This window comes from Equus przewalskii, chromosome 28, assembly GCF_037783145.1.
Source record: "Equus przewalskii isolate Varuska chromosome 28, EquPr2, whole genome shotgun sequence".
In the NCBI taxonomy this organism is placed as follows: Eukaryota; Metazoa; Chordata; class Mammalia; order Perissodactyla; family Equidae; genus Equus; species Equus przewalskii.
This window is the reverse complement of record NC_091858.1, coordinates 1,031,261-1,056,584: the sequence shown is the minus strand read 5'-3', so window position 1 is coordinate 1,056,584 and position 25,324 is coordinate 1,031,261. Positions and strand designations below refer to the sequence as shown.

General features: G+C 37.9%; 1 protein-coding gene across 24 annotated transcripts in view; it reads left to right on the top strand.

The window, feature by feature from the left end:
• The window catches only part of PSD3 (pleckstrin and Sec7 domain containing 3), a 644,089-nt gene that overhangs the window by 368,824 nt on the left and 249,941 nt on the right, over positions 1–25,324 (top strand). For 22 of the 24 annotated variants that reach the window (XM_070598606.1, XM_070598623.1, XM_070598605.1 and 19 more), the window contains 4 exons: positions 8,936–9,130; positions 9,230–9,310; positions 11,377–11,489; positions 14,048–14,106. In XM_070598606.1, coding sequence (XP_070454707.1) covers positions 8,936–9,130; positions 9,230–9,310; positions 11,377–11,489; positions 14,048–14,106 — 448 coding nt within the window. Of the gene's footprint in view, positions 1–5,168; positions 5,424–8,935; positions 9,131–9,229; positions 9,311–11,376; positions 11,490–14,047; positions 14,107–25,324 lie in introns of those variants that run through there. The other 2 variants (XM_008530165.2, XM_070598625.1) reach the window with 2 other exon arrangements.

Sequence of the window (25,324 nt, the reverse complement as noted above, 5' to 3'; positions counted from 1 at the left end):
GGATTTGGAGAAACAGGAAGGGATGTGATATCTTGGCCTGGATAAGCAGGTGTTTTTCTGCGAAGAGAGGTGGGTGTGTTGTCTAAATTCAGACCACCCTGTCTCCAGCTGAGTGTGCAGTGTATCTTAACCACAGTTATTAAATGACACAGTCAACTTCAGACTGCCTACTTATTGATTTACAAGGAAATGGAATGCAGTTGCCCCCCCCGCTTTATTTCCTTTTGCCTGCGTGGAGAGTGGTATGGTGTCATTAGAGATTTTTAATGTCATATCGAGGCAATGAAGAAACATAGCCAAAAGCTGTTTTTCATGAAAGATATAAAATCAGAATATCCAATGACATTTTAAGAGCATTCCAGGAAAATAAGTTAGTCCATCTGCAAATGGTTCACTCCTCCTTTCCTGTACAGTGGAATTGGGATTCACTGAGCCCAGTTGGCACAAAGAAGCTTTTATGCAAATAATGAATGTGTAAATGTTTTTGAATCTTTTTTCCTCCTTGTTTGCAAACTGAACATCTAGTAATGATTGTATTGCAAACGATTAATCTCAAATTTTTATGATGCGCTTGAATTAAAGTTGATTTGATAGTAATACGGATTTTACATCCTTGTTTGAGAGCTGACCCAGAAAAGCTGCTGCCTCATAGAGAAAAACAAAAAAGAACCCCAAAAGTGAAAACCTGCGTCATCTGGATCGTGCCCCAGAAGAGTATGAATGTCTAAGAAGGGTGAAGAGTCCGGTTGTTTATTGGGAATCAATACTCCCAAGGCAAATGCAGCCTATTTCATTCACTTGGTGAGTTTGGTCAGTTTCTGTGCCACCGCCTTGCACGTTGGTGCCCTCTTCTGGAATACTGAATGTAAGGCTGAGTAAGATGAGTGAGGTTTAAAAGGTATCCTGAGGAGGCAGAACCTCCACGTGGTACTTGTTAAAATTCTTCATGGGTAAAGACTGAATTTTGGCCTCTCTGCTGAACAGAGAAGTAGCTAGTAGGAGTTTTGATAATTAGGTTTTGTTTATGCTTCTCCTATAAAGGCTCGAGATTTTTGGTAGATACTTGCTTTTAGCATCTTCTAAATTAATAATTGTTACTTACTGGCAAACTGAGCACTTGCATTTATAAAGAATTGGGAGACCTCCTAATTCTTTTGCTATAAAGGAATTGTGTTCAGATGAATACATTCCTAGACATATTTCTTGTTGGCATGTTTCAGGGTTCCTTCGTCATATTGCATGCTACAGCCTCTCACCAGGTGATCCCATCCACCAATATAGGGGTGACTACTCTGCCTATACTGTTTCCACAGGTAGCAGACGGTTGCTGTAGCAACCAGACAGCTCTGCCTCGGTGTCCTCTGGACACCTTATACTTATCATGTCTTTGAACCAAACTCATGGTCTTTTGTCCTTCTATGTCCTGTTTCTCTCTGTATGCACACGTGCCCTCTGTTGTATGTCTTCTCTTCTTGTCTTGTGTTCATTGTCTTGGTTGGTGGCATCACATTATGCCCAGCTTCTAAGTCAGAGTAGCCTCCTGCGCTCTCTGTGAGCACAACTCCACACACATCCCAAATCACTCATTATGTTCTTTCACTTTGCTTTCTTTTTTGAGGAAGATTAGCCCTGAGCTAACTGCTGCCAATCCTCTTCTTTTCGCTGAGGAAGACTGGCCCTGAGCTAGCATCCATGCCCATCTTCCTCTGCTTTATATCTGGGACACCTACCACAGCATGGCTTGCCAAGCGGTGCCATGTCTGCATTCAGGATCTGAACGGGTGAACCCTGGGCCGCCGAAGCGGAACGTGCGCACTTAACCGCTGCGCCACTGGGCCGGCCCCCACTTTGCTTTCTAAATATCTTTCAGAACAAGCTTTTCCTTTATCTTCACATGAACTGTTTTTTAACTTTGCTTTCTAAATATCTTTCAGAACAAGCTTTTCCTTTATATTCACATGAACTGTTTTTTAATTTAGGTCCTTATCTCTTGACCAGGCTATTTTGATAAGTTTCTCTAGCTGGTTTCTCTGCCTTCAATTTTGTCTCCCTATAGTTTTTCTCCCATGCTACAAGCAAAAGTGATCCTAGCAAATTCCAAGTCTGTTTGATTCCCTTTTCCCTTCTTTAGACCCCTAGTGGTTTCCCATGAGTTAAAGTGGTGGCTCAAAATCCTGACATCACATCAGAATCATCTTGGACCTTAAAAGAAAGTGCTGGGGCCACCTGAGGCCAACAGTCTGAGAATTCCCTGGAGTGGCTAACTGTCTGGCACATGTCTTTTCTGAGCACTTCACATAGCCTCATGTCCATGTATCTGCTTGAATATCTAATAGATACCTCAAAGGTGACATGTCTACAGTGGAACTTCTTTCTCTCAAAACCTGTACCAACTTCAGTCTTCCCTCCCTTAGTTGCTGGCAACTCTGCCCTTCAAGTTGCTCCGGCTTCCCCTAGCCACTTCATATAAAATATATCAACTCCCGCCCCCAAACTGGAATTCCTGATCTTTCTTTCTTTGCTCTATTTTTTAATAGCAATTATCATCTTCTAACATGCTATATAGTTTATGCATTTATTATGTTTATTGTTTATTTCTCCCCTGGGGTAGAAGGGTTTTCTTTTTCTCTCTTTTTTTTTCTGTTTTGTTTTGTTTACTGAATGTTCCAAGCACCTAAAACTTTGCCTGGCACATGGTAAATAATTTGCTAATGTTTGTTGAATCAGCGAAAACATGTATACCAGAAAATGACTAGAAATGTAGCAAAATGAATAGTAATAGAGAGTATAGAGGACTGGAGTGCTGAAGTCCCACTGTCTGTGTCCAGCTCTGTGCCTCAGTTTCCATCTGTAAAATGCGGATACCACTACCTATTTCACTAAGATTGTTGAAGATTAGATGAGACCGTCCCTAGGAAGTGCGTATCCCAGTGCTGGCGCATAGCAGATGCCTTCCAATGTTAGATGCCCTTAGGTGAGTGGTACCACTGGAGGTGCTGTAGCTGTTCTGAATCATTTCTCATTTACGTTTACTTCAAGATTAGATTATGTACTATCTGGAATGCCTGAGACATAAATGCCATAGATAATGATGGTCGACAAGATTCCTTTTCCTTTCTTAGAGGGAATTTATGCTTGAGAGTTTTAAGTGTATCTTGCTTCTGATGTACTCAGAACTCTTCTCTACTGACTTTCATTCCAGCCACGAAAGCTCTACATTTGTACTGGCTTTCTTGAGTCTATTGGTTCCAGGCCTCTGTGTTTGTATCTTCAGCTTGAAGAGGGGCAACGGGGTCATCTTGCTCTGTCTGGTTCTTTTATTCCACTTGTAACTGGAGTCATTTCTTCCCACTCTTTGGGATTCTTCTGACTTGCCTTTACCTAGTGTATGTATAAAATTGAACTAGGCGGCTATTTGTTGTTTCTGTGCTCCACTCCCAGGTATGCTTTATAAATACAGGAGGAAACCTTTGACACCTTAACCTACTTTATTTTTTAATCCTAGTTTTATTACCATGATTAAATAAAAATTTAAAGAATTTTTTAAAATTTAAATTCAAAGTAAATATGAAATAAGACAATCTGTCTGGTACCTTCTGCTGATATCAGTCTCTTTGGAACTTTAGAGGATTAGTCATAATGAATTAGAAAGTGACTGCCACATGTTATTATTCATAGCATAGCATAGAAGACAGTGCAAGATATGGACTCAGATGATTGCTCAGTTTTTGCATTCTTTTAACAGATGGCTATTGATAACTTCAAGCTTCTCCTGTGGTGTGTATAGATACTGGTGGGGGAGAGAGATGGGATTTTTAAAAGGCAGACCTATGATAAAGGTATAACTCAGGTGCGCTGAGAATGCAGCCAGGGGATTGGAATATGATTCTTAGAAAAGCTGTTATTTCACCTGGGCTCTTGTAGGGTCAGTAAGAATTTGCAGAACTTTGGGCACCCAAGAATATTGGGGTGGGGATAATAAGAGTGAGAAAGGAAACAACACTGAAAGGGATGTGTGAGCACAGGTAATATTTCTCTGTAGGTGGATCAGGAGGAAAATGGTAGATGATAGATTGAAACGAGCAGTTGGGGTCAGCTTGTGAAGGGCCTTATATGACATGACACAGAATATGGACTTTATCTTGTGTAGGATTTTTGTAAAGGAGGTGTATTATCACTTCTGTGGTGGCAGTGTGCAGGCTGGAAAAGAAGGGTGAAAATATAGAGAAAGAGGGTTTTTTTTTTCGTATTTAGAGGACATTAGAGAAAAATCAGTAGGTCATGGGCAACTGAGAGAAGGTCTTGATAAAAGAACAGAAAAATAGTAGGAATGAAAATTAAATCACAGAAGCAAGTCAAAACAAACCCAGAAGGAAGCTGATTGCGCAACATGCTACCAATGGACAGGGAATACCCTAATTGGGATTCTTTAAATAGAGCTTAGAGCAAACATTTCAGGAGATGTGGTTACCAGATAAAATATAGGATGTGCAGTTAAATTTGAATTTCAGATAAGCAGTGAGCAATTTTTTTTGCGTAAGTATGCCCTGTGCAATATTTGGAACATGCTTATACTCAACACTATTTTTTGTTCATCAGAAATTCAAATTATGCTGGGTGTGTCCTATTTTTATTTGGAAAATCTGGTAATCCTAGTAGGATAAAAAGGTTCGGAAAGGCCTGGTGATGAGACTCAATGGTCTGATCCTTCTTTGATGAGAGCGTTACCACATTTGTTTGGAGGATAACGTACCGCGTTTACAGAACACAGGGAGAACCTCCTGTGAAGTCTTTTCTATTTAAGTGACTGGTAGGGAATTCACCTTGTGAGATTGTAAAGTTACTTGATCAAGGAAATAAAAGGGGAACTAGAGAAAAGAAGGGAAACTTCAAACCACTGAAAGCATCTAATACTCAACAGAATAGATGGACAATAACTTGTGTATTCCAGGAAACAAAATGGGGTGTTGTCCCCACTGAGAGGGATCATCCAGTTTGCTTTATCAAGTGTGAACGACGCTGGGCTGCCGTTGTTGTTTATGCTCTTGGTGTACAGGGGCTCCTGTGTTCTGGCTCCTGTTTTTATTGGGGCTGTAAAAACATTACAAAAACCCCAACAATAAACACTGCTGAGAATGTGAGGTCATAGTAACGTGACCTCACAGGGAGCCAGGTCCTTGGAAGGCCGGGTAGAGCAGCCAGCACTGGAGTTGTGGGGCAGGGAGCACTGGGGAGGGGCTCTGCGGCTCAGGCGCACCCTGGGCTCCGTGATGAGTTCTTCTTGCTGTCTCTCTGGTTGCTGGTGAGTTTGTGGTGGCATTATGTTTCCAGGTTTTCTGACTTAAAAGGAGCAGTCTCTGTTTTTGTTCATGTAATCTCATGAATTGAGAAGTGAGACAGTATGAAGCCATCTAGGAATCTAGGTATTTATCCTCATTTTAGTCCTTATTTTCTTTTTTTACTGAAGGTTTTTTCAAGAAGATCCAGAGAAGTCTGATGTGTACAGATTTTAAAATTACCTCCTCCTGGTGAATGTAAAGAAAATGAGGTGAAATAGACTGGGCTAGGCAAGATAAAAAGAGGAGACAAACATGAGAAATGAGAAACATGATAAACAGGAATTATTTTGACTGCTACATTTTTAAGAATATATGTTCAATAGGATAAGTCTCTTGTATTTGAACAAAATCTTTGCCATACTATATATGTGATATAATTACATTATTTACCAGGAATGATTAAATATATGCCATGAATTTGCCCCGAAAAGTGAACAGTAAGTAGCAGTTGAATTGAGAAGAAAATTCTTTCTTTGACATTTGTTTTTCCTACATGATAACTAATATGTAGAGTAAAAGAATGCGTGGGAACACAACTCCAGGGATTTTTTTTAGTTATAAAAAATACTTGATTGTAACTAAAATGGCTCTTGGAGTCAGTATTTTACATTTCCACCACTTATGTGGAAAAATACAAAGTAACTGTGAGTTGCCCTTAAAAGAAATTTCTTCTATTGAGGTTACTTATTATAGATTGCTGTACATAATAATTAAATATTGTTTTCTGATAGGATAAATTTCACAAAATTGGCTGGTAGTGTGAATTCTATAAAGGAATATTTAGGATGAAAAAATATTTAAATATATTTGCATGAAGATGTCATCATATGAAGCAGTTAATTTCAACTAGTGGTTATTTCTGTTAGGAAATTGTTTAGGTGGCTGTTTGTTGAAGGAGGGTTGCCAAACATCCTGATTTGCTGCGGTTAGTTCCATTTTATGTCTGTTGTCCTGGCATTGACTATGGTTTAGCCTGTGACTTTGACTTTAAAAAGTGAAGCATCGTCATTTTTTGGTAAAATAAGTCAGCATGGGATTGATAAACATCCGCTTTCTGCTTCCAGCTTCTCCACAGTCTCATCTGAATGTGTGAGCTGACATGTGCATTGAACAGCATTTTCACATAGTTGAGTCTAAAAGACAGCGTGTGATCACCTCTATCTCTTTTCCCTCCCCTTTGCAAGGACAGCATGTGAAGGACTTGCTGACAAGATCAGCTTAGAGAGGGGTTGCTGGGGACAGTTAACTCCCTGCAGGCTGACAGTGGCTGGGGAAGCCTGGGACCCTGCATCCCTGAGGACCGCATGGGCGCCAGCAGGTCTTGGCCTGAGCTACATTTGCGGGGTGGTGACGCTGCCGGGCCGCCACTGAGTTGGAGGAGCAGTAGGAAACAGGAAGTTCTAGGTTGGGTAGAATAAATGACAAAATAGGGATTGAACAGTTCTTCTTGAAAGTATATTTGTTTTTGCTACTGTGATTTTTGTCATTTATTACATGATGTAAGTTTACAACTAATTTTTCTTGGGTAATGCTCTTTTTACGCTTTGTAACAGTTATAATTACATGTTTAATGATTTTATGGTTTCTGTTCCCTCTCCAAAGTGTTCTGATTTAGACAATAAATAGTTACTTTACTTATTCAGGCCAGGTTAAAGAACTAGGGGATAGAGCAGGGCCTGTGTGCTCCATTCAGCCTAGCCCTGAATGGCTTTTATATTTTTAAAGATTGTGACGAAACAACAAAAATAATCTTGTGTGAAAGGATCTTATTGTGGCCTGCAAGTCTGAAATATTTACTATCTGATCCATTACAGAAAAATTCTGACTATGTCTGGATTAGAATCTGTGGTGTGTTGGAAGGCTGCTTAAGCACAGTAGTTTATCACGAACTAGCTTTGTTTTGTTACCAAGTTAAAAATGAAGATTTGGAAATTACTGTGTTCTTGTTGGTTTTGTGTTATAAATGCATGATATAGCATTCCACAGCCAGCCACAGGCTAGAGCTTGTGACCCCTTTCTGGAGCAGAGGTTCTCAGTGTGGTCTCTGGGGCTTCCCAGGACCTTTTCTGTAGGGTCGTGAGGTCAAAGTTATTTTATAATAACTGTACAGCATTATTTTCCTTTTTCACCATGTCGATATTTGCACTGATGGTACGAAAGCAATTGTGGGGGTCTTAGCGCATATCAAGGTAGTGGTACCACACTGTTCTAGTTATTGGTATATTCTTCATTGCCCTGGACTCAAAATAAAAACAGAGGCCAATTTCACCTGAATAAAGCAGTTTCACCTGTCCTTGATAAAGCAGTACAGATTAATTACGTTTCCACTCTTGAGAACACGTCTTCTAATTTCACGTGTGATGGAATGGAAGATGTTCATGCAGACTCCTGCTCCTGCGGGTTGCTGCCAGGAAAAGCACTCATGTGTAATTTGAGTTGTGAGCTATAAACTAGTTTTGTTTTTCTTGGAATGCCCTTTTTCCTTCAAAGTATGACTAACTATGGTTATTGGCAAACATTTTCTCGAAAATTAATAGAGTGAGCCTATTATTTTAAGGACATCTCACAATGTTTGTTGCCAATGATAAAATTTGAGCTTTCAGTTAAAACTTGGAATTTTGGAAATCATATCTGCCACCAAAAGTTTGACAGCTCCTCAGTACCTAAGACTTTTCTGAAGATTTTGGTAGTGACATTAATGAATGTGATTTTTTTAATATTATAAAATGACATGTGTCAGTAAATATTTTGCAGATGACCCAATGCATGTTGCAGAATAATGCCTGGGTAAAAGTTCATTCAAAGTGTAAGATAGATTTTAATGTAAAAGCACAAAATTTCCTTGATACAATTTTAGATTTTGTGTTGCAACTAACCTTTAAGAAACTGCCACTTGTCTTATTTGGGTGTCATATCAAAAAAGAATATCTACAGTTATCTGAAAAGGATATTAAAATACTCGTCATTCTTCTAACTAAATATCTGTATGAGGCTAGATTTTCTCAATGTATTGCAACCAAAACAGTATATTGTTAAAGCTTGAATGTAGAAGTGGCTATGATAATCCAACTGTCTTCTGGTAAGCCAACTATTAAAGAAATTTGTTTAAAAAAAAAAAGTAAATCTGTTGCTTATTTCATTGAATTTTGTTATTGTTTTGGAAATTATAGTTATTTTTAATAAAAATGTATTCGTGAAATAGATTTATTATATTTAAATGAGTTAATATTTGAAGATTTTCTGTTTTAATTACTAATGTGGTGAGTATCATATAGGTATAGTAGATATAAGATAGACAGATATAGATATAACTCACATAAACAGAGGTCTTTGGAATCCTTCATGCTTTTCAAAATGTAAAGGTCCTGAGACCAAAAGGTTTGAGACCTGCTCATTGAGGATTTAAGCAATACTTCTTTAGTACGTTGAAGTACAGTAACAGAAAATATTTTTATGAATAACTGTAAGACAATCTTATTTAAAATAGTGTTCATTTAGTTGGCTCTACAATATCATGATAGTTTCATTAGCTATTTCCCTTTTTGCTGCACAAGAAAAATCTTTTCTTTTTTCTCCTTCTTTATCAATTCTCACAGCAACGCTGGGGTGAAAACAACATTGCTAGAGGCTCATTCTGAAATGGGGAGCACTGAAATTCTGGAAAAGGAGACCCCGGAAAGTCTCAGTAATGGTACCAGCAGCAACATAGAAGCAGCCAAAAGGTTGGCCAAACGCCTTTATCAACTAGACAGATTCAAAAGATCGGATGTTGCAAAGCACCTAGGCAAGAAGTACGTTCCGTCCTGAGGCCAGTGTCTGAGTGTATCCTTTTGTATGTGTGTTTTAATAGCTTCAGTTTTAATAATCAAGTCTATTATGTTTTCTTATAGCAATGAATTTAGCAAACTAGTTGCTGAAGAATATCTGAAGTTTTTTGATTTTACAGGAATGACGCTGGATCAGTCTCTCAGGTATGATTAAGCATCACTTCTGTTCTTCTTTGCCTCCAAATAATTAACTCTGAGAAAAGAAAGTAATGTGCTGGAGCTAAAATCTGATTTTATTTTTTTAAACCCACAATTACTTTGTGAATTAGCTCAGATTATGCTATAGATGTTAAATGTAATTAAAAGTGAGAAAATATTGCCACAACTAAAAGGACCCACAACTGAAATATACAACTACGTACTGGGGGGATTTGGGGAGAAAAAGCAAAAAAAAAAAAAGAGAAAATACATCATTTTTATGAAACCACACATGACTGCATCTAGTAGATGACAGTAAAGAATGATGGCAAAGTAAGTCTTGAGAAAAAATAGTCTGTGGGAAGGTAGTTTTCGAATGATGAATAAAGAAAAAGGCAGAGTCTATAGACTGCAGAATTATAGATTTTTTTTCCTAAGCATTTGTTTACAATAGCCAAATAACCTTTTAAGACGATACTTTGGAATTAACTCATGAATGGGATTAAAAATGAATATCAATATAAATATCAGTAGAAAGTATCTGATAGTAAACAGTAAAACTGTTTCAGGCAGTAGCACTTTTTGTTGATGTGTTCAAATGAAGGTGTCTTAAGCACACTGACCCTCACTTCTCATCCCATATTAGACTATAAAACTCTAAGAGCAGCTGTGGGTGAAACACAGTGAGCATGTAACCTTATAGTCTCTACAAAGTGTCAGACATGGAGGAATTCTGAGATCATCTTGTGTAACCCTCTAGTTTTACAAATCAGGAAACTGAGTCCTGGGAGGTGAAGTGAGGACATTTGCATTAGAATGCACAACAGTGACCTATTCTGTGCCTCTTTGCATGAATCAAGGGTACTCATAGGTTTTCCATGAAAACAGGTAAGAGTGGAGAAAAGATCTGTGTTTCTGCTTTGCTTTCTTTGATGTGGTTCATAAAAAAAAGTTATGAAAAATTAAAGTTTGATCAATAAATATAGATTAACTATAAATAAGGCAGAGAGCAACATTTTCATCATAGTAATAAGATTTATTATATGTTTTTTTCAATAGTAAGATTTCTTAGAACATTTTAAATGATTTTTTGCTTCCTGTCTCACGTTTAGGGAAATGCATCTACTTTGTCAAGTGAGGGTCATCTGGATTTATCTGTAATAGACAATACTCTTAGTGACTCTGATTTAGATTGGTGTGTGGTTCTGGGCATATTTTCTATTGTTCAAAGAAGTTTTATACATAGATTAATTTATTCCTAATTCAAGGAATAAATTAGGGTTTTATCTCCTAATTTCCTCATTGTGTAACAAATTAATAATGTGACGATAGGCAAAATAAAATTAACAGAAATTTACTGTGTACAAGACAATATAATTGTGATTTTAACAGTGGGTCAGTGGTGATTATAATCATGTAACAAAATGAGGAAAAGATTGTTATCCATGTAGAGTTTTAAAACCCAGTCTAGGGGCTGGCCCCGTGGCCGAGTGGTTAAGTTCGTGCACTCCGCCTTTGGCGGCCCAGGGTTTCACTGGTTCAGATTCTGGGCTCGGATATGGCGCTGCTCATCAGGCCACATTGAGGTGGCATCCCACATGCCACAACTAGAAGGACCCACAACTAAAAATATACAACTATGTATTGGAGGAATTGGGGGAGAAGAAGCCTGGGGAGGGGGGAAGATTGGCAACAGTTGAAAAAAACCAGCCTATGTGGTTATGCATTTTGTCTTAAGTGCTCTTTCGTTTTTATCTGACTGATCTAAAATTGGCTACTCGACACTTAGTCATGTGGGGAAATTACTTGCCTCCCCAAAGCTTTTCTTGATGTGTTGGCCACCATATTATTGCCATGTCATCTTTTATGTTGACATTTTATAGAATTTAAATGTCAGCATGAATTTATACTGAATGGTCTTTTAGTAAGTGATTTTTTTTAAATCACTGTAGAATATCTTATTTTGTATAATTAATTTCTTATATTTGTATGAATTAACTTTAACTATCAAACATAAGGAAAACAGTGACTTTTTCTAAAATTTCACTTTTTTCCTCTTAATTCCTTTTTAGGTATTTCTTTAAAGCATTTTCTCTTGTGGGAGAAACTCAAGAACGAGAGAGAGTTTTAATACACTTCTCCAATAGATATTTTTATTGTAACCCAGATACCATTGCTTCACAAGGTAATCTGATGGAAATGCTTCAATTTTTATTTATAACAAGGGTTATTTTCCTCATTATGGAAGTTACATTTCATTGTGGAAAATAGGGAAAATTATACCGAAGAAAATGAAAATCATCTGGCTATCTCAAATTAGCTAGAGACAACTCTTCTTAAAAGTTTGGTTTGCTTCCTTCTAGTCTATTTATACAACATTTAATATCAGATTAGAATTGTTAGAGTTGTTTCCCTTTCACTGTGAGGATTTTCTCATTGCCATCAGATGTTGTTTAAAAGCATCATATTTAATAACTGCATAATATTCTTTACTCTTCTTTTAGTTATCTTTACTCTAGTTTTCAGTTCCGTAGTATGACAATATGCTTTCTTTAAATTGCTCACGCTTTGTCACTCTGAGATTTTACGTGCAAAGCACATTATACTAAATGAAATGTCAGTTTTCTTATTTCTTCCTCCTCTACATCTGATCTCTAAACTTCTTGATGAAATGTGTATGTGCTTGGTTTTGTGGTGAGTTTTGGAAACATTTACAAATCTCACTGGAGTTAGTGGTATATCTCTGGTGATTTTGTTTGATATTCGTAATAACAACACTGACTGCTGACTTGGTTTATGATTTTAATAAACTATAAGTTTATGTTTATTGTACTATTCTTAAAAAGCAACTTTAGACTTCTTAATTGTTGATGTACCGGGTGAAGAGGGATCTTTTCTCCATTTCAATTCCTACAGTATAGCAAAGTTTTTCAGGCTTTGAAGTCAAGCACATTCACTTGCAATTGGAGGAGCTTACATAAACTTACAAATTCTGGAATAAATCACTGAGATGAGATGTAATAGAAATAGTAATTCTCTCTTAGCTTCAGTATTGCCAATTAACTGGGATAAGTGTATTTGATATTGACTAAAGTGATTGTTCCGCCTGCCTCCGCCCTGCAGGTTGTAGCTGTATTAACTATCTGATTATTGAAGTCACATTCCTATCTGTAAAATGGGAGCTTGTCTTTCTTTATTACTTCTTTGACTATATTTAGACCATTTATTCACTGTCTCTTACCACTGTCAGCACTGACTAGAGAATGAAAGGGATAGAAGAGGGTTGTTCTTATTAGAATTTTCTTCAAATCTAAGAAGATGTTGACATTCCTGTGTGAAATAAGGAATATGGATTTGTGCACTCAGTTGGCTGTTGATAAGGTTATTTGAGAGCTGACTACTGAATTTTACAAATGCTTTCAGGAGTTTGTTTTAAATATGTTTAGAATTTGTGATAATAAACTGGAACTGGAATAAACATACATAGGCATTTAGTAGCATCCACTTAGAGACATTAATAATAGAAGTCACCTACTATACTCAAAGGCATACTTTTGAAAAATAAGCTGTCTTTGATTCATGAATTCAGTCATTGCACAGGCCTTTCTGTACATGTAGCATAGATTAAGAAGATTTTTCTGCATCTGCAACTGCTGTTGTCTGCTATACTTGGATTGAGAATTGCAGGAGGAGAATGAGGGAGGAGAATTGAGGTTTGGAAATGAGAAGCTTAACTCTTAGTACTTTTTCTTTTTCTTTATATAGTAAGAAGAGAAAGTCGTGTTTCCATTTAAGTATGAGGTGATCCTTCTTGTTTGGGCAACTTTTTCCTCTGAATATTTAATTTTTTAATCTTCATAGATTATTTCAGTATTTTATTTTTGTCTGATCCATGGTATCCTGGACCAGTCAACCTAAAGAATGCGTTTAAAGGATGCCAGGAAAGAGGATAACTGTTCCTGTCTAGATGTTGTCAGCCAGAGAACTAATACCCAGTAAACAGTAGAAGGCACAAACCTTGGTTTTCTTTAATGTTTGCTTCTTTTCTACTTCATTTTCCTCTTGGAAAGTAAAAAGATTAACAGTATTAAATAATTTATTTTTATTTCCATATCTTGTGTTATAGAAAATTGAGAAAATATAAATAAAAATTATAATCTCACTATCCAGAGATGATAATCTCTTTTAATATTATATTTTCTTTTGGATGTATTTATATTTAAATGGAATCATAGTGCATATAATCTCTTTTTCATATAGTAATTTATTATGAAATATCTATTTCAACATGTAAACTTGGACAACATTTTTAATGACTTCAACATGACAGAATTGTGTTTCTGAAGGTCGGATTTACTTGTTCCCCATTGTAAACAATGTTTCTTTGGATATCCTTGTATTTTGTGTAGATCTTTCTTTCTTTAGTGTGAAGCCCTAGAAATAGATTTGCTGTGTCAAAGGGCACTATTTCAAAGCTTAAGATATGTACCATTAAATTGTCCCTCAGAGAGTTAGGAATAATTTACTTTATCACCAGTAGACTTCCACTCTGTACATTGAGGTCCTTATAATAATTTACTCTTATCTATTTTCTGTCTCCCCAAATGAGCATGATTAGTTGTGCCCTGCTGCAGGGTTGTGTTTTCATAGGTTTCTAATGTATGCTATTTTAATGATAATAAGGAGTCCAACAGGAAATAGTGAATTAATGCTTTCTTTCCTTATCCTTCTCTCTCTCCTTAGATGGGGTCCATTGCCTCACCTGTGCGATGATGCTTCTCAACACAGATCTCCACGGCCATGTAAGTGTAGGTGTGTGAAGCTTACAGAAATCCAGAATATCTTGGTCTTATCTTTGCTTTGGTGCTCACACACATTTATTCTCTGCCTCCTTTTCTCTCTCTCTCTACACGGCAGGTGGGTAAAGATAAATCTTTAGAGAAGGCAATAACTTATTTTACATGCTAACACAGAGAGTGATTTTAAGTGAGTAATTGTCTACATGTCTGGAATTGTTTTATCTGTGATGTGTGTGTCCTGTACCTTCTTTCTCCACTGGGAGGCAGAGACAGAGCTGTTACTTTTCGTTTTTTATTTTGTTTGTTTTTTGGTTCACTGTTAGGGCTGATGTACAAGGATGGAAGGAGGATGGAAGTTAGATCTGAAAATAGCAACTGTGTTTGCAGTCTTACAGTAGTGAGTGTTACGGACTCAGCCTTTTCTACACTCTGGAGCTCACTTGGTCTTTTCCCAGTTGAAATATCAAGATAATCTAATTGCCTTGTCATCTTCTGTTTAAAATATAGGATGAAGTTCTTAAATTTATAATTTTAGATAAGCTTTCATCTTTCATGGAATTCATGAAATTCATGGAATTTTAGCATTTACTTAAACTATTCATATTAGAGAAAAGGAGAATGTTTTAGTTGCTTATAGAGCAATATATATGATAGCAGAAAAATTATTTCATAGTACCCAGTCCATTTATTTTGAAGAGAAAATCAGATTTCTTGTAATTAAAGAGTCTACATCATCCCTTGATTTGCTATATGATTTACCTTACAATTTAAAAAATCACATTAAAAGAAGTGAAAGTTAGATATAAAGTTATTCTCCTGTTCCAAAAGGCCACAAATCCCCATATTCAAATCTATGGTGCTCCTCTTTAAAAAAGGCAAAATGGAGCTGTATGGGGCCAGTAAGATGGACTGAAGGGAAAAAAAGCTTCTACTGTCAGAAAAGTGAAGAGAGGTGGTAGTGATAGAATTATAGTTTTAACACCATCTTCACAAATGTCACAATACTCAGCTGGGAGGTTCCTTTTGCAGTTCGAAAGATGTGAATTCAGAATACCTTAGTGACTTGTAGACATATGTAACGTGTGTCCAAAGATTATTTTGACAAAACATGTAGATATTTTCAGGGGACATCCTTGGGTAATAGGGCCATAATATGGCTTCTGGAAATGAAGGTACTGGGATTCCCATGGTGTGAGCCTTGAAATGAGTTTCAGAATCTAGTGTTCATCCAGCTTGTTATGGGGCTGACCAATTAATGGACTGTCCTAACCTCAGTTGTCCTGTTACCAGGGAAGCAAGTTTCTGCTGCTTTCTTCTCTGCCCATCTTATGATAACAGTTGTAACTTTGTCCCCTTCTTTTGCTCCCACTCAACTTCTCAACTTGACTTTGAGCTGAAGGAGACAATTTTGATTGTGCTTGTCCACATCTAACACTGATCTAAGCCAGTGATACCCAGCATGAGGAATCTTCTTCACATCAGATGCTTTGAGGGCCCATCCACGTAAGATAGTTGTGCATTTAGCATCTATTGACTGAGAAAATGTGTAATGATGAAAAAAACTCCAGTAACAGTTCAGTTCTTATTTAAAGATTGAGGATCTCATAGAACTTTTGTGGAAGTGGCGAGATTTTGGGGAATTTGTTTCCATGAAAAACTGAATGGCTTGTTAAAAAGCTGAGAACTACTTTAATAATACTTTCAAATAAACACGTATGTTGTTAATCACAATAATTTGAAATGTAGCAGTAAATAAAGGTGTGAGGTTTATTATTTATTCAGATAACTCAGCATGCTTGATGTCCAAACAAGCCGTCGACGCCCAGTGTCGGTAGCCTACAGGTTCAGAACCACAGATCTCAGATTGTTCTTGCTCTGTCTTTGACCACTTTTGAGGAATTGAAAGGAGATTAAATGAAGCATCACACTTCTTTTTGGCAACTAGAGTATAAGAAACAGTTTATATAAATGAACAGTTTAATATTGTCTTGAGTTATGCCAATTATACATATTTAACAATTGGTTATAGTGGCAGAATTACATATAAGAGGGAGAAAATTATAAATACAAGTAAATCTCTATATCATCTTAAAAATCATGTTTTTAGTGATTATTAGTTTTCAGCTTTGTTTTTAAAAATGTGTGCTACATACTCAGGATTGTCTGTTATTCAGGTTTTATAAATTAAATTTTTTTATCCTTATTTACAATGCATGCTGTTACAGGTCTGTTGAATATGTACTAGCTGTCATAAGAACTAACCACATGAAAATGTGTTTCTCTTATCTTCCTCCTCTGGATTCATTTTAAAAATAAATTTTCCTTCTAGGTGGTAAGTTTTTAACCATAATTTTGGATGTAGCTTCTCTTGCATCATGATTGCCTGATTTATTGTTCCGGTGTCTGTTTGACTTATTAGCATGGCCCCTATGAAAGTGAATTGTTCAGAATATAAAGTGAATTATTTCTAATGTCTGCCCCTTTTCACTTTCTCCTTATAGTGTAAGGCCATCACCTCTTATGCCAGAATCATCCTCTTGGGGAATGACTAATAAGCCATTTTCCTTTTCTTACTTACCATCCTGTCATAATAGCAACACAAGAGCATGACCTTTCTAAGGAGTGCTGAGACAAGCTTGTCCTCATGCTTTCATGGCGGGGTGGTGGTGGGGAACATAATTTGGGAGATTAACTTCTTTTGGCTGTTCTTTCTGAATCTTTCTGGTGAGTTTTGTTTACTCTAAGGAAGGATGCATTGAAAATGCGTTGTATGGGCCTTTTTGCTTCCTGCTAATTTCTTACTAATAAAATGATAGAATGTATACTAATATAATAAGTCTAATATGGTGTTACATGTTGGAATGCCTTTCTATCTTTCTTTTTCTAATTTATTTGTCATTCAGCAAACACTTATAGTGTGTCTACTCCATTCCAAGTTCTATGCCATTTGGGTAAGGATCAGAAATGAATGAGATGTATTCATGGAGGTCAAATCTCATCTCTGGTAATGTTGGCTAGGATAACCTCCATTAGTCAGGTTTAACTGCAGAAATGGTAGCAGGTAACCTAAGTGCTGTGGTGGAAAAGCACTGGGGAGGTATTTTACTGACATGTTGAATTATAGTTAAACTTCACTAAGGAGGCTAGGAAAAAGCCAGTCTGAAGTATATGCAATATTTTTGGGAGAAATTCATTCAGATGTTATAATGATTTCACTGGAGCTAAGAATGGTGATTCTCTTCAGTACCTATTTTTTAAAAATATGAATGATTTACCATTATTTTTGCAATAGTATTGACTTGCTTTTTTACTTGTCTCCAAGTGGTTTATTCTCTTAGATTAAATAAATATTTTATAATTTTGGCACATGGCTAATTTGCTAAGTAATCTCTTTTATTTTTAAAATGCCTCTTCATCTATAAATTATATATGTAAATAAAACTTTTGCACATACAGACACATTTCTATTAAAACAAAGCCTAGAGTTTATTTTTCTCTTGCTATATTGGAACTAAGTTGTATCGAATATTATTTGAACTATTCAACAAAGAAAAGAGTTGAAAAAAATTTTTAAGCCTTGTATTCTATTGGAAATGATATGAATAAAAGGACTTTTCATGTAAGGATAGATTCAAACCTATTCCTTTCTGGACTAATCTTCAAGTGTGCTCTCTTGACTATGACTAGCTCTCTGTCCTTGGACCATGGTTGAGATTCAGTTATCCTGGCAGGATCATCATTGAGGTTGAAGCTAGGGGGCAGGGACAGGGCAACAGGCAGGGACTTCTCACCAGGGCTGGACCCTGAGCGGGGAGGAAGGTTTAGATTCAGAACTGAGTTAACTGAAGAGTGGGATAGATAGATGCAGGGTCAGGTGGCCAGTTTCACTACTACAAGTTGAAAGAGATCCATGAGACAGTGGCTGCCGGGGGTCAGGCCATGGTCGGAGGCAGTAGCCGGGACATTATTCTTAATCAAGATTTTGTGATAAAATCTACCATTTAACACTGTGGCTTGGGGTTTTTAGTAGCTATTTTACTCAAGGTGTCTCTCTGCTTTACAGTATTAGCGGGAGACAGCCCACCCAGCACACAGGCTATAAGGGAGCAGGGGTGCGATTCTTCTGGAGTGGTGGTTCTGTCTGCCTCTGGCCAGCATCCTGCAGATACTTTGTCTCTGGGATGCTCAGGGCATACTGAATATCATCCTCAGCGCTCTGAGTTTAACGTATGAGGCAAGACTACTGTTTTTGGGGGGTTGGGTTGTATAGTTTGGATAAGGGGTAAAACCAAGGCTAGTACCCCATACTGGTAGGGGGAAGAAAGAAGTCAAGGAATAAAGTAGAGGTTTTTTTGTTTTGTTTTTTTTTCTTTAACCAAATAATGTTAGAACGATACTGTGTTTGAGCTAGGTCAGAGTTCATTGTTTCCACTCTGTAAGCTGCATTGCTGATGGTGGGTTTCTAATTCTTAGATTGACTCTCCAGGGTCCTAGGAGTGCGGGTGGTGGTACAATATTTGATTTATTGTCAGAAGTGGAAAATGACTTTTATAAGAATTATTATTAAACAATTTAGGCTTTTACTTTTCATATGGTGCTATTTTATATTTCCTCCCTTAAAAGCACCACAAACCTCCATAAGGTTGATAGATAATGTCCTCAGGAAGTTTCTGTACGTGTGATTATCATTATAGTAACCAGCAGCTGTCTTCAGTGCATTTTACCTGCTGCCCTCCCTCCCTCCTGTCTCCTCTGTGGATCCCTCTTCCTGCTGTGCTGCCCTACAGCCTCGGTGCCCTCCCTTCCTCCTGTCTCCTCTGTGGATCCCTCTTCCTGCTGTGCTGCCCCACAGCCTCGGTGCCCTCCCTTCCTCCTGTCTCCTCTGTGGATCCCTCTTCCTGCTGTGCTGCCCCACAGCCTTGGTGCCCTCCCTTCCTCCTGTCTCCTCTGTGGATCCCTCTTCCTGCTGTGCTGCCCCACAGCCTCGGTGCCCTCCCTTCCTCCTGTCTCCTCTGTGGATCCCTCTTCCTGCTGTGCTGCCCTATAGCCTCGATGCCCTCCCTCCCTCCTGTCTCCTCTGTGGATCCCTCTTCCTGCTGTGCTGCCCCACAGCCTCGATGCCCTCCCTTCCTCCTGTCTCCTCTGTGGATCCCTCTTCCTGCTGTGCTGCCCTGCAGCTCGATGCCCTCCCTTCCTCCTGTCTCCTCTGTGGATCCCTCTTCCTGCTGTGCTGCCCTGCAGCTCGATGCCCTCCCTTCCTCCTGTCTCCTCTGTGGATCCCTCTTCCTGCTGTGCTACCCCACAGCCTCGATGCCCTCCCTTCCTCCTGTCTCCTCTGTGGATCCCTCTTCCTGCTGTGCTGCCCCACAGCCTCGATGCCCTCCCTTCCTCCTGTCTCCTCTGTGGATCCCTCTTCCTGCTGTGCTGCCCCACAGCCTTGATGCCCGCTGCTAGGAAAGCCATCCTGGCATTTATTCTTCTTTTCTATCTGAGCTTTACCCTGCTGTAGATTCCAGCCTTGGTCTTAATTTCATCAGGCCGCACTGCCTCCTTCCCCGGGAGTCCTCTGTTCTAGCTCCTTGTGCCCAGTCTTCTTTTCCCCTGATTGGAAGCTCCCCAGCTGCAGGGGCTTCCACCAGGCTCTCGTCCCTGGAGCTTGTGAGTGACACTGAAAGTTCACAGAATCAGGGATCTAGATTCAGAGTTTCCAAGAGTTTCTAGTGGGGGATAGAGTTTAGTTTTACTGTTAGGATTTCTGTCACCTGAGTGAGCATTTATGGAATAGCCTGAGAACCTAACCATCATCTGTGGAAATGTTTTTATAGAAAAATGTCATGATTTCAAATTTTTCAATTTAAAAATGGCCTTTAGAATATAATTCACTGTCAAATTGGCAACTACCTAGATTTTAACAGGAATCCTTATTTAAGCATGTCAAAATTAATCATGCACTGGTGGATTTTCTTGGCTTCTATGACCCCTCAAAATGAAAACCTCCATTCTTTTTTTCCTTTCCTACGTTTCTCCCTCCCTATCCCCACCTCTTCCTTTCTTAACTCTTTTCTTTTTTGGGAGGTAGTTCTGGTTTTTTTTTACAATAGGTTGAAACCTAGAAAATACAACACGGATAGCTTTTATCAGCCAAGTCAATAGGGCTCATTTAGGGACCTCAGATTGTTTAATTTGGACATTATTCAGTCACTACATCCCTTCTTACCGTTAGGAGTTTTCCACATTTGAATAAGCTCATTGGTAGAAGATGATAAAGGAAAGCAGGTGAAACTCTATGAAGTCAGTTTTTGCTCTTCCTTTCTTCCTGCAAATGATTTGGGGAGCGATGAATTGAGGATGGTGATTGGAACCTCCGACCTCGAACCCCATTATGTAATTTAATGCCTGTCCTTCTATGACAATCAAGTGAGAAGTCGAGTTGAGTTGGTCTTTTTAATTTGATAATGAGGTCAGTGTCTTTTCCTTTATCTTCTCAAATTTTAGAGCAAACACTTTCTATGAAGTAGTGAGAGAATCTGCTACAATACTTCTCAAACTTTATGGTTTCAGGATCCCCGTATACTCTTAAAAGTTTTTAAGGACTCCAAAGAGCTTTTGTTTATACCTATTAATATTTACCATATTAGACACTAAAATGGGTAAGATTTAAAAATACCTATTTATTAAATCATTTAAAAATAGCATTAAGTAAACTCATTAAATGAATAAAATACTTTTTATGAACAATAATTGTACTTAGAAAAACAAAAAATTAGTAAAAAAAAGTATTTAAAATTTTTTGCAAATCTATTTCAGATTTGGTTAAATAGAAGACAGCTAGATTCTCTGCTTCTGCATTTAGTCTGTTCCAGTATATCACAAGTCATGTAGCCTCTAGAAGACTCCACACTGTAACTTGTGAGAGAAAGAGAGTAAAAACCGTTTTTAGCCTTATTATAAAAATAGATTTGCCCTCACAGACACCTTCAACACGATCCGGGAACCACACTTTGAGAATCACTGTGTTGCATGCAGTATTCCTTTTCAGTTGTCATATATTTTTTTTTTTCTTTATGCCACTTCTGGTTCCTTTTTCAACAGCAATGTATTACACAAGTGGTAGGAAAAATTTCGGTAATATTTCAGATATCCCTGAAGTTGAACTTTTAACACTTACATTAGTTCTGTGATTGGGGTTTATGAAAGAACACTTTGAATATCACAGCTATAGCTTCCTGGTTTGGAAATTTAGATAGGATCCTGCTTTGCCCACTGATCATGTATATAAAAAAATGGACACCTGAGGGCAGCATAACACAATTAAGCTTATTTGATAGAGAAGCATGCAAAACAAAAGCAAAATATAGGAGCTTTTAGCAGAGCTACAGAACTGAAGTAATTACCAAATCAGTAGTATGCTTTTTCACCATTTATCGTAACATGTTAGAGGAGGTGGAATTGTCATGTGGGAGGGTATGCCTGCTGTGTTTTTAATATCCTAAGATTTATAAGCCAGATTTTACCAATGGATCATGAGAGCTTTTACCTTCTCCTAAAACGTTTCTACAAAGCTTCCAGACTACACTGTTAAAAATGAAAAATTTTAGGATTATTTTATCTAATTCTTCAACGTCTAGGTCCGAGTATATGCTGTAGTCTGCTTTCTTGATGAATACTTAACTGAGACAGCTGGCCCTGTTAGCAGCTTTCTCTTAGGACTGAGTTTAGGTTAGGCCTTGGCTAGAGCTTGGTGGGAGGTTCCATTCCCCAGGTTGTCAGGGAAGTCATACTCAAAGCAGAGTCTTGGTCAACTTCTGCTGAGTTTTGGACTGTAGCTTATATGGTTTCTAGATGACTCTGTTAAGAATGAAACTCTTTCTCCATCTTAACTTTCCCCCTTTGCTCTCATTGTTACCAGTAAAATTGGGAGCTGATTATCTGCTGGGCTGGGAAGAAATGCCATAACTTTAGCAAAGGGAAAATCTGAAATTAGGCATGCTAATTTCATGCCTACTGCTAATTAGACATGAGGATGCCTAATCTATTTGTGTGGTCACTCATGATGTCATCCTCAATACCACTACTACCTCTTTCCAGTTTTCTTTTATACTGGAGTTGGCAAAGTATGATCCACAGGCAAAATCCAGCTGACAGCCTCTTTTTGTAAGTAAAGTTTTATTGGAACACAGTCACACCCATTTGTTTACATCTTCATACTAAAATGACAAAGTTGAGGGGCCGCCCGGTGGTGCAGCGGTTAAGTTCGCACGTTCTGCTTTGGTGGCTTGGGGTTTGCTGGTTTGAATCCCGGGTGCAGACCTATGCACCACTGTGGCAGGTGTCCCACATAAAATAGAGGCAGATGGGCATGGATGTTAGCTCAGGGCCAGTCTTCCTCAGCAAAAAGAGGAGGATTGGTGGCAGATGTTAGCTCAAGGCTAATCTTCCTCAGAAACAAAGAAATAAAATAAAAACAATGACAAAGTTGAATAGTTGTAACAAAGACCTTATGGTCTGTAAAGTCTAAAATATTTCCTTTCTGGTTCTTTACAGAAATTTACAGAATTTATCTCTTCCAGACTATTGCCCTTAGTCCATGAAACCTTCTACTTTCTCCCCCAAACATAGTAGGGTGAAGTTGAAGATGATCCTTCTACTTAACATTCTAGGTGGGAATGTGTTAAAAACATACCTGAGTTAAGTTTTTCAGAAATGATAAATTCATCAAAGAATTGCTCTCTAAAAGGCATTTAATATATCTTTAAAAGAAAATGTAGAAAACAGCTTTCTTTTGTATTGTAAGAAAATATATTTGAAAATGGCAATATTATCATTTTGGAGAATAGCCTTAAATTTGTCTGAAGATGTGAACACTCAGTCTAGGGTTTTTGACTTTTTGATGAATATTTTCTCTCATTAAGGATAGTACCTGTTTGGCTCACAAGATTTCGGCCTGTCCGGTATTTTGAGATTTCAAATAAAATTCTTACTTTTTGTGGATTTTCTATTTTGTGTTATCTTTTTAGGTTTGATTATTAAGGTAATGATCCAGAGATTCATATTCATTGAGCATCTGATTTGGTTGGAAATGTTGCATTCATTTCAAGGGACAGTTTCCATGCTTCTCAGTGCATAAGGAGGCCTGTTCAGATCTCCATGCTGTGCTCCTTCAACGGGAAGGAGTTCGGAGTATGAGACAGTGCTGTGAAAGCACTGCCCTGGCATGCAGCTGCCAGCATTTGTTTCAGAACAGGGCTAATTTGTTCCAAAGTTATCAGTCAGTTTGAGAAGAAAATGCATAGAAGCATGACGATGTGAGTTTCCCTTTGCTGCCTGTGAATCCCTGAGATACAGAGTCGATGCTTAGAGCTAGCTTTGTTCAGGGGACAGCGTTTGTCTGAATAATAGTATTTCAGAATAATTGAGACAATCTGGTATAACAAGGAGAAAACAATCCACATATCATAAGGAGTGTTTCTTGATGATAAAAACTTTACTTCATTTTACTTTTACTCCCCGATAAAATGGTATAAAAACTTGGGGAATGTTTAAATATATATCTCAGTAAGGTGCAAAATGGACTGATCTGACCCTTTGCTTTGCTCCTAAACCTTAGCTAGAGGAATTACCAGTGAGTCAGAGCAGCTCAGTAAATGGCAGATATAAACAAACTCAACTAATCAAGTATTCAAGAGGCTGTTGGGCGTCTTCGGCCCATAGAAAGCCATGTATCGTGGTTATCTTTATTCCTTCCCTGCATTGGTCAGACAAATTTTGGTACAATGTATTGGGTGATTGCACTGATGCTTCCTTACTGTGAAGGACCCAGAATTTTTAAATTGTTTTTTGTTGGTTTGAATTTACATATCCGTTTTCGCTCTAATTGCTACTTTCCTTATGGCTGTTTCAAAGCCTGTGTGAGTCAAATTGGTATCTTTATATTAATGTAGGCAATGCTAGGGTCACTGTGAAACTATAGAAAAGGCAAGGCCAAATAAGCTAGTAAATAAAATAAATCTGAATTTGGAACGAGGTATGATTTTATAAATGAAAATAACTTTGGGGCCTTTACTATTGTTTTTAAATGTTATAAAACATAATTATTGTTAGTTAAATGATGAAAGTTTTATTTACGCCTTACAGTAGAAATTCATGTCTTAAAGTAGCATTTTTGACCTAGTGATCTTTAAATATTGCTCATGAGTCTTCCAAAAGAATTTTGAAAAAACTATCCTTTCTTCCAGTTTAAGTAATAATCTAAATTTTTTTAGTGTAAGTTTAAGTAATTAAAACTTAGAAAAAGAGAGCTTTTCATGTGGACATTATTGATATTAAAAAATAGTCTTTCGTTAGAATCTAAAGATCATAGTGAGGAAGAAGCATTTCCAAATGACAGTAAGTACTTCTGAAAATCTGCTCCTCCAAAAAACAGTAAGAACACTGGCAAAAAAAGACCAAAATCAACAGTTTCAGAACTCTGGAAATTAACCAGAGGCTTGCAACAACCTAAAGAGTGTTTATTGAAGAAAAAACAACCAGCTGAATTTCCATGAGTCAGAAGCTTTGTGTGGTGTCTTCACTTGCCCTGTTGCCATCCTCCTCTCCCCATCTCTACAGTGATCTTGAAAACCGACAGCCTCACAGTCACAGTAGCTATGCAGACAGAAGCCTAGCATCCACTGGAGTGGGCAGTTTGGAGATCCTCCAAAAGCTCCATTCCCAGGGAATTGTCTGGCAACTCCCTGGAAAATCCTCACTCACAGGCCTTGCCTCTCTTTGATTTGACTCTGTGCTCATTCAGTGAAAATAGTCTTTTCTCCAGAGCATGTGGCTATAGTTCAGCATTACTGCTGCTTGAGGTGGTGGTGACAGTTGGGGCAACAAGAGACTGACCAAAAATATTAAGAGGAAAAGCTGAGAAATAAGGCATATAAAAGGGCTTTTGTAAGCTTTGACATATTCTTGGAAATTTTTGTCTGCATGCCTGGGGAAAACCTGAGAAGGCCTTAAGCTCTCACCTCTATCTGACCTTGAGATTCTGCTCAAGCAGAAAGTGAAGACTAAGACAGACTTGTAAACTGCCTCCTGGAGCACTGAAGATATGCCTCAGCATGCACATAGAACCTCATGGCAAAGGCTTGGGTACTTACTGGTTCAAGGCATTTACGGAAATCTTTGTCCAACAATAAGCTGACTACTAAGCTAGCGGAGCAGAGACTTCGGTGGCCAC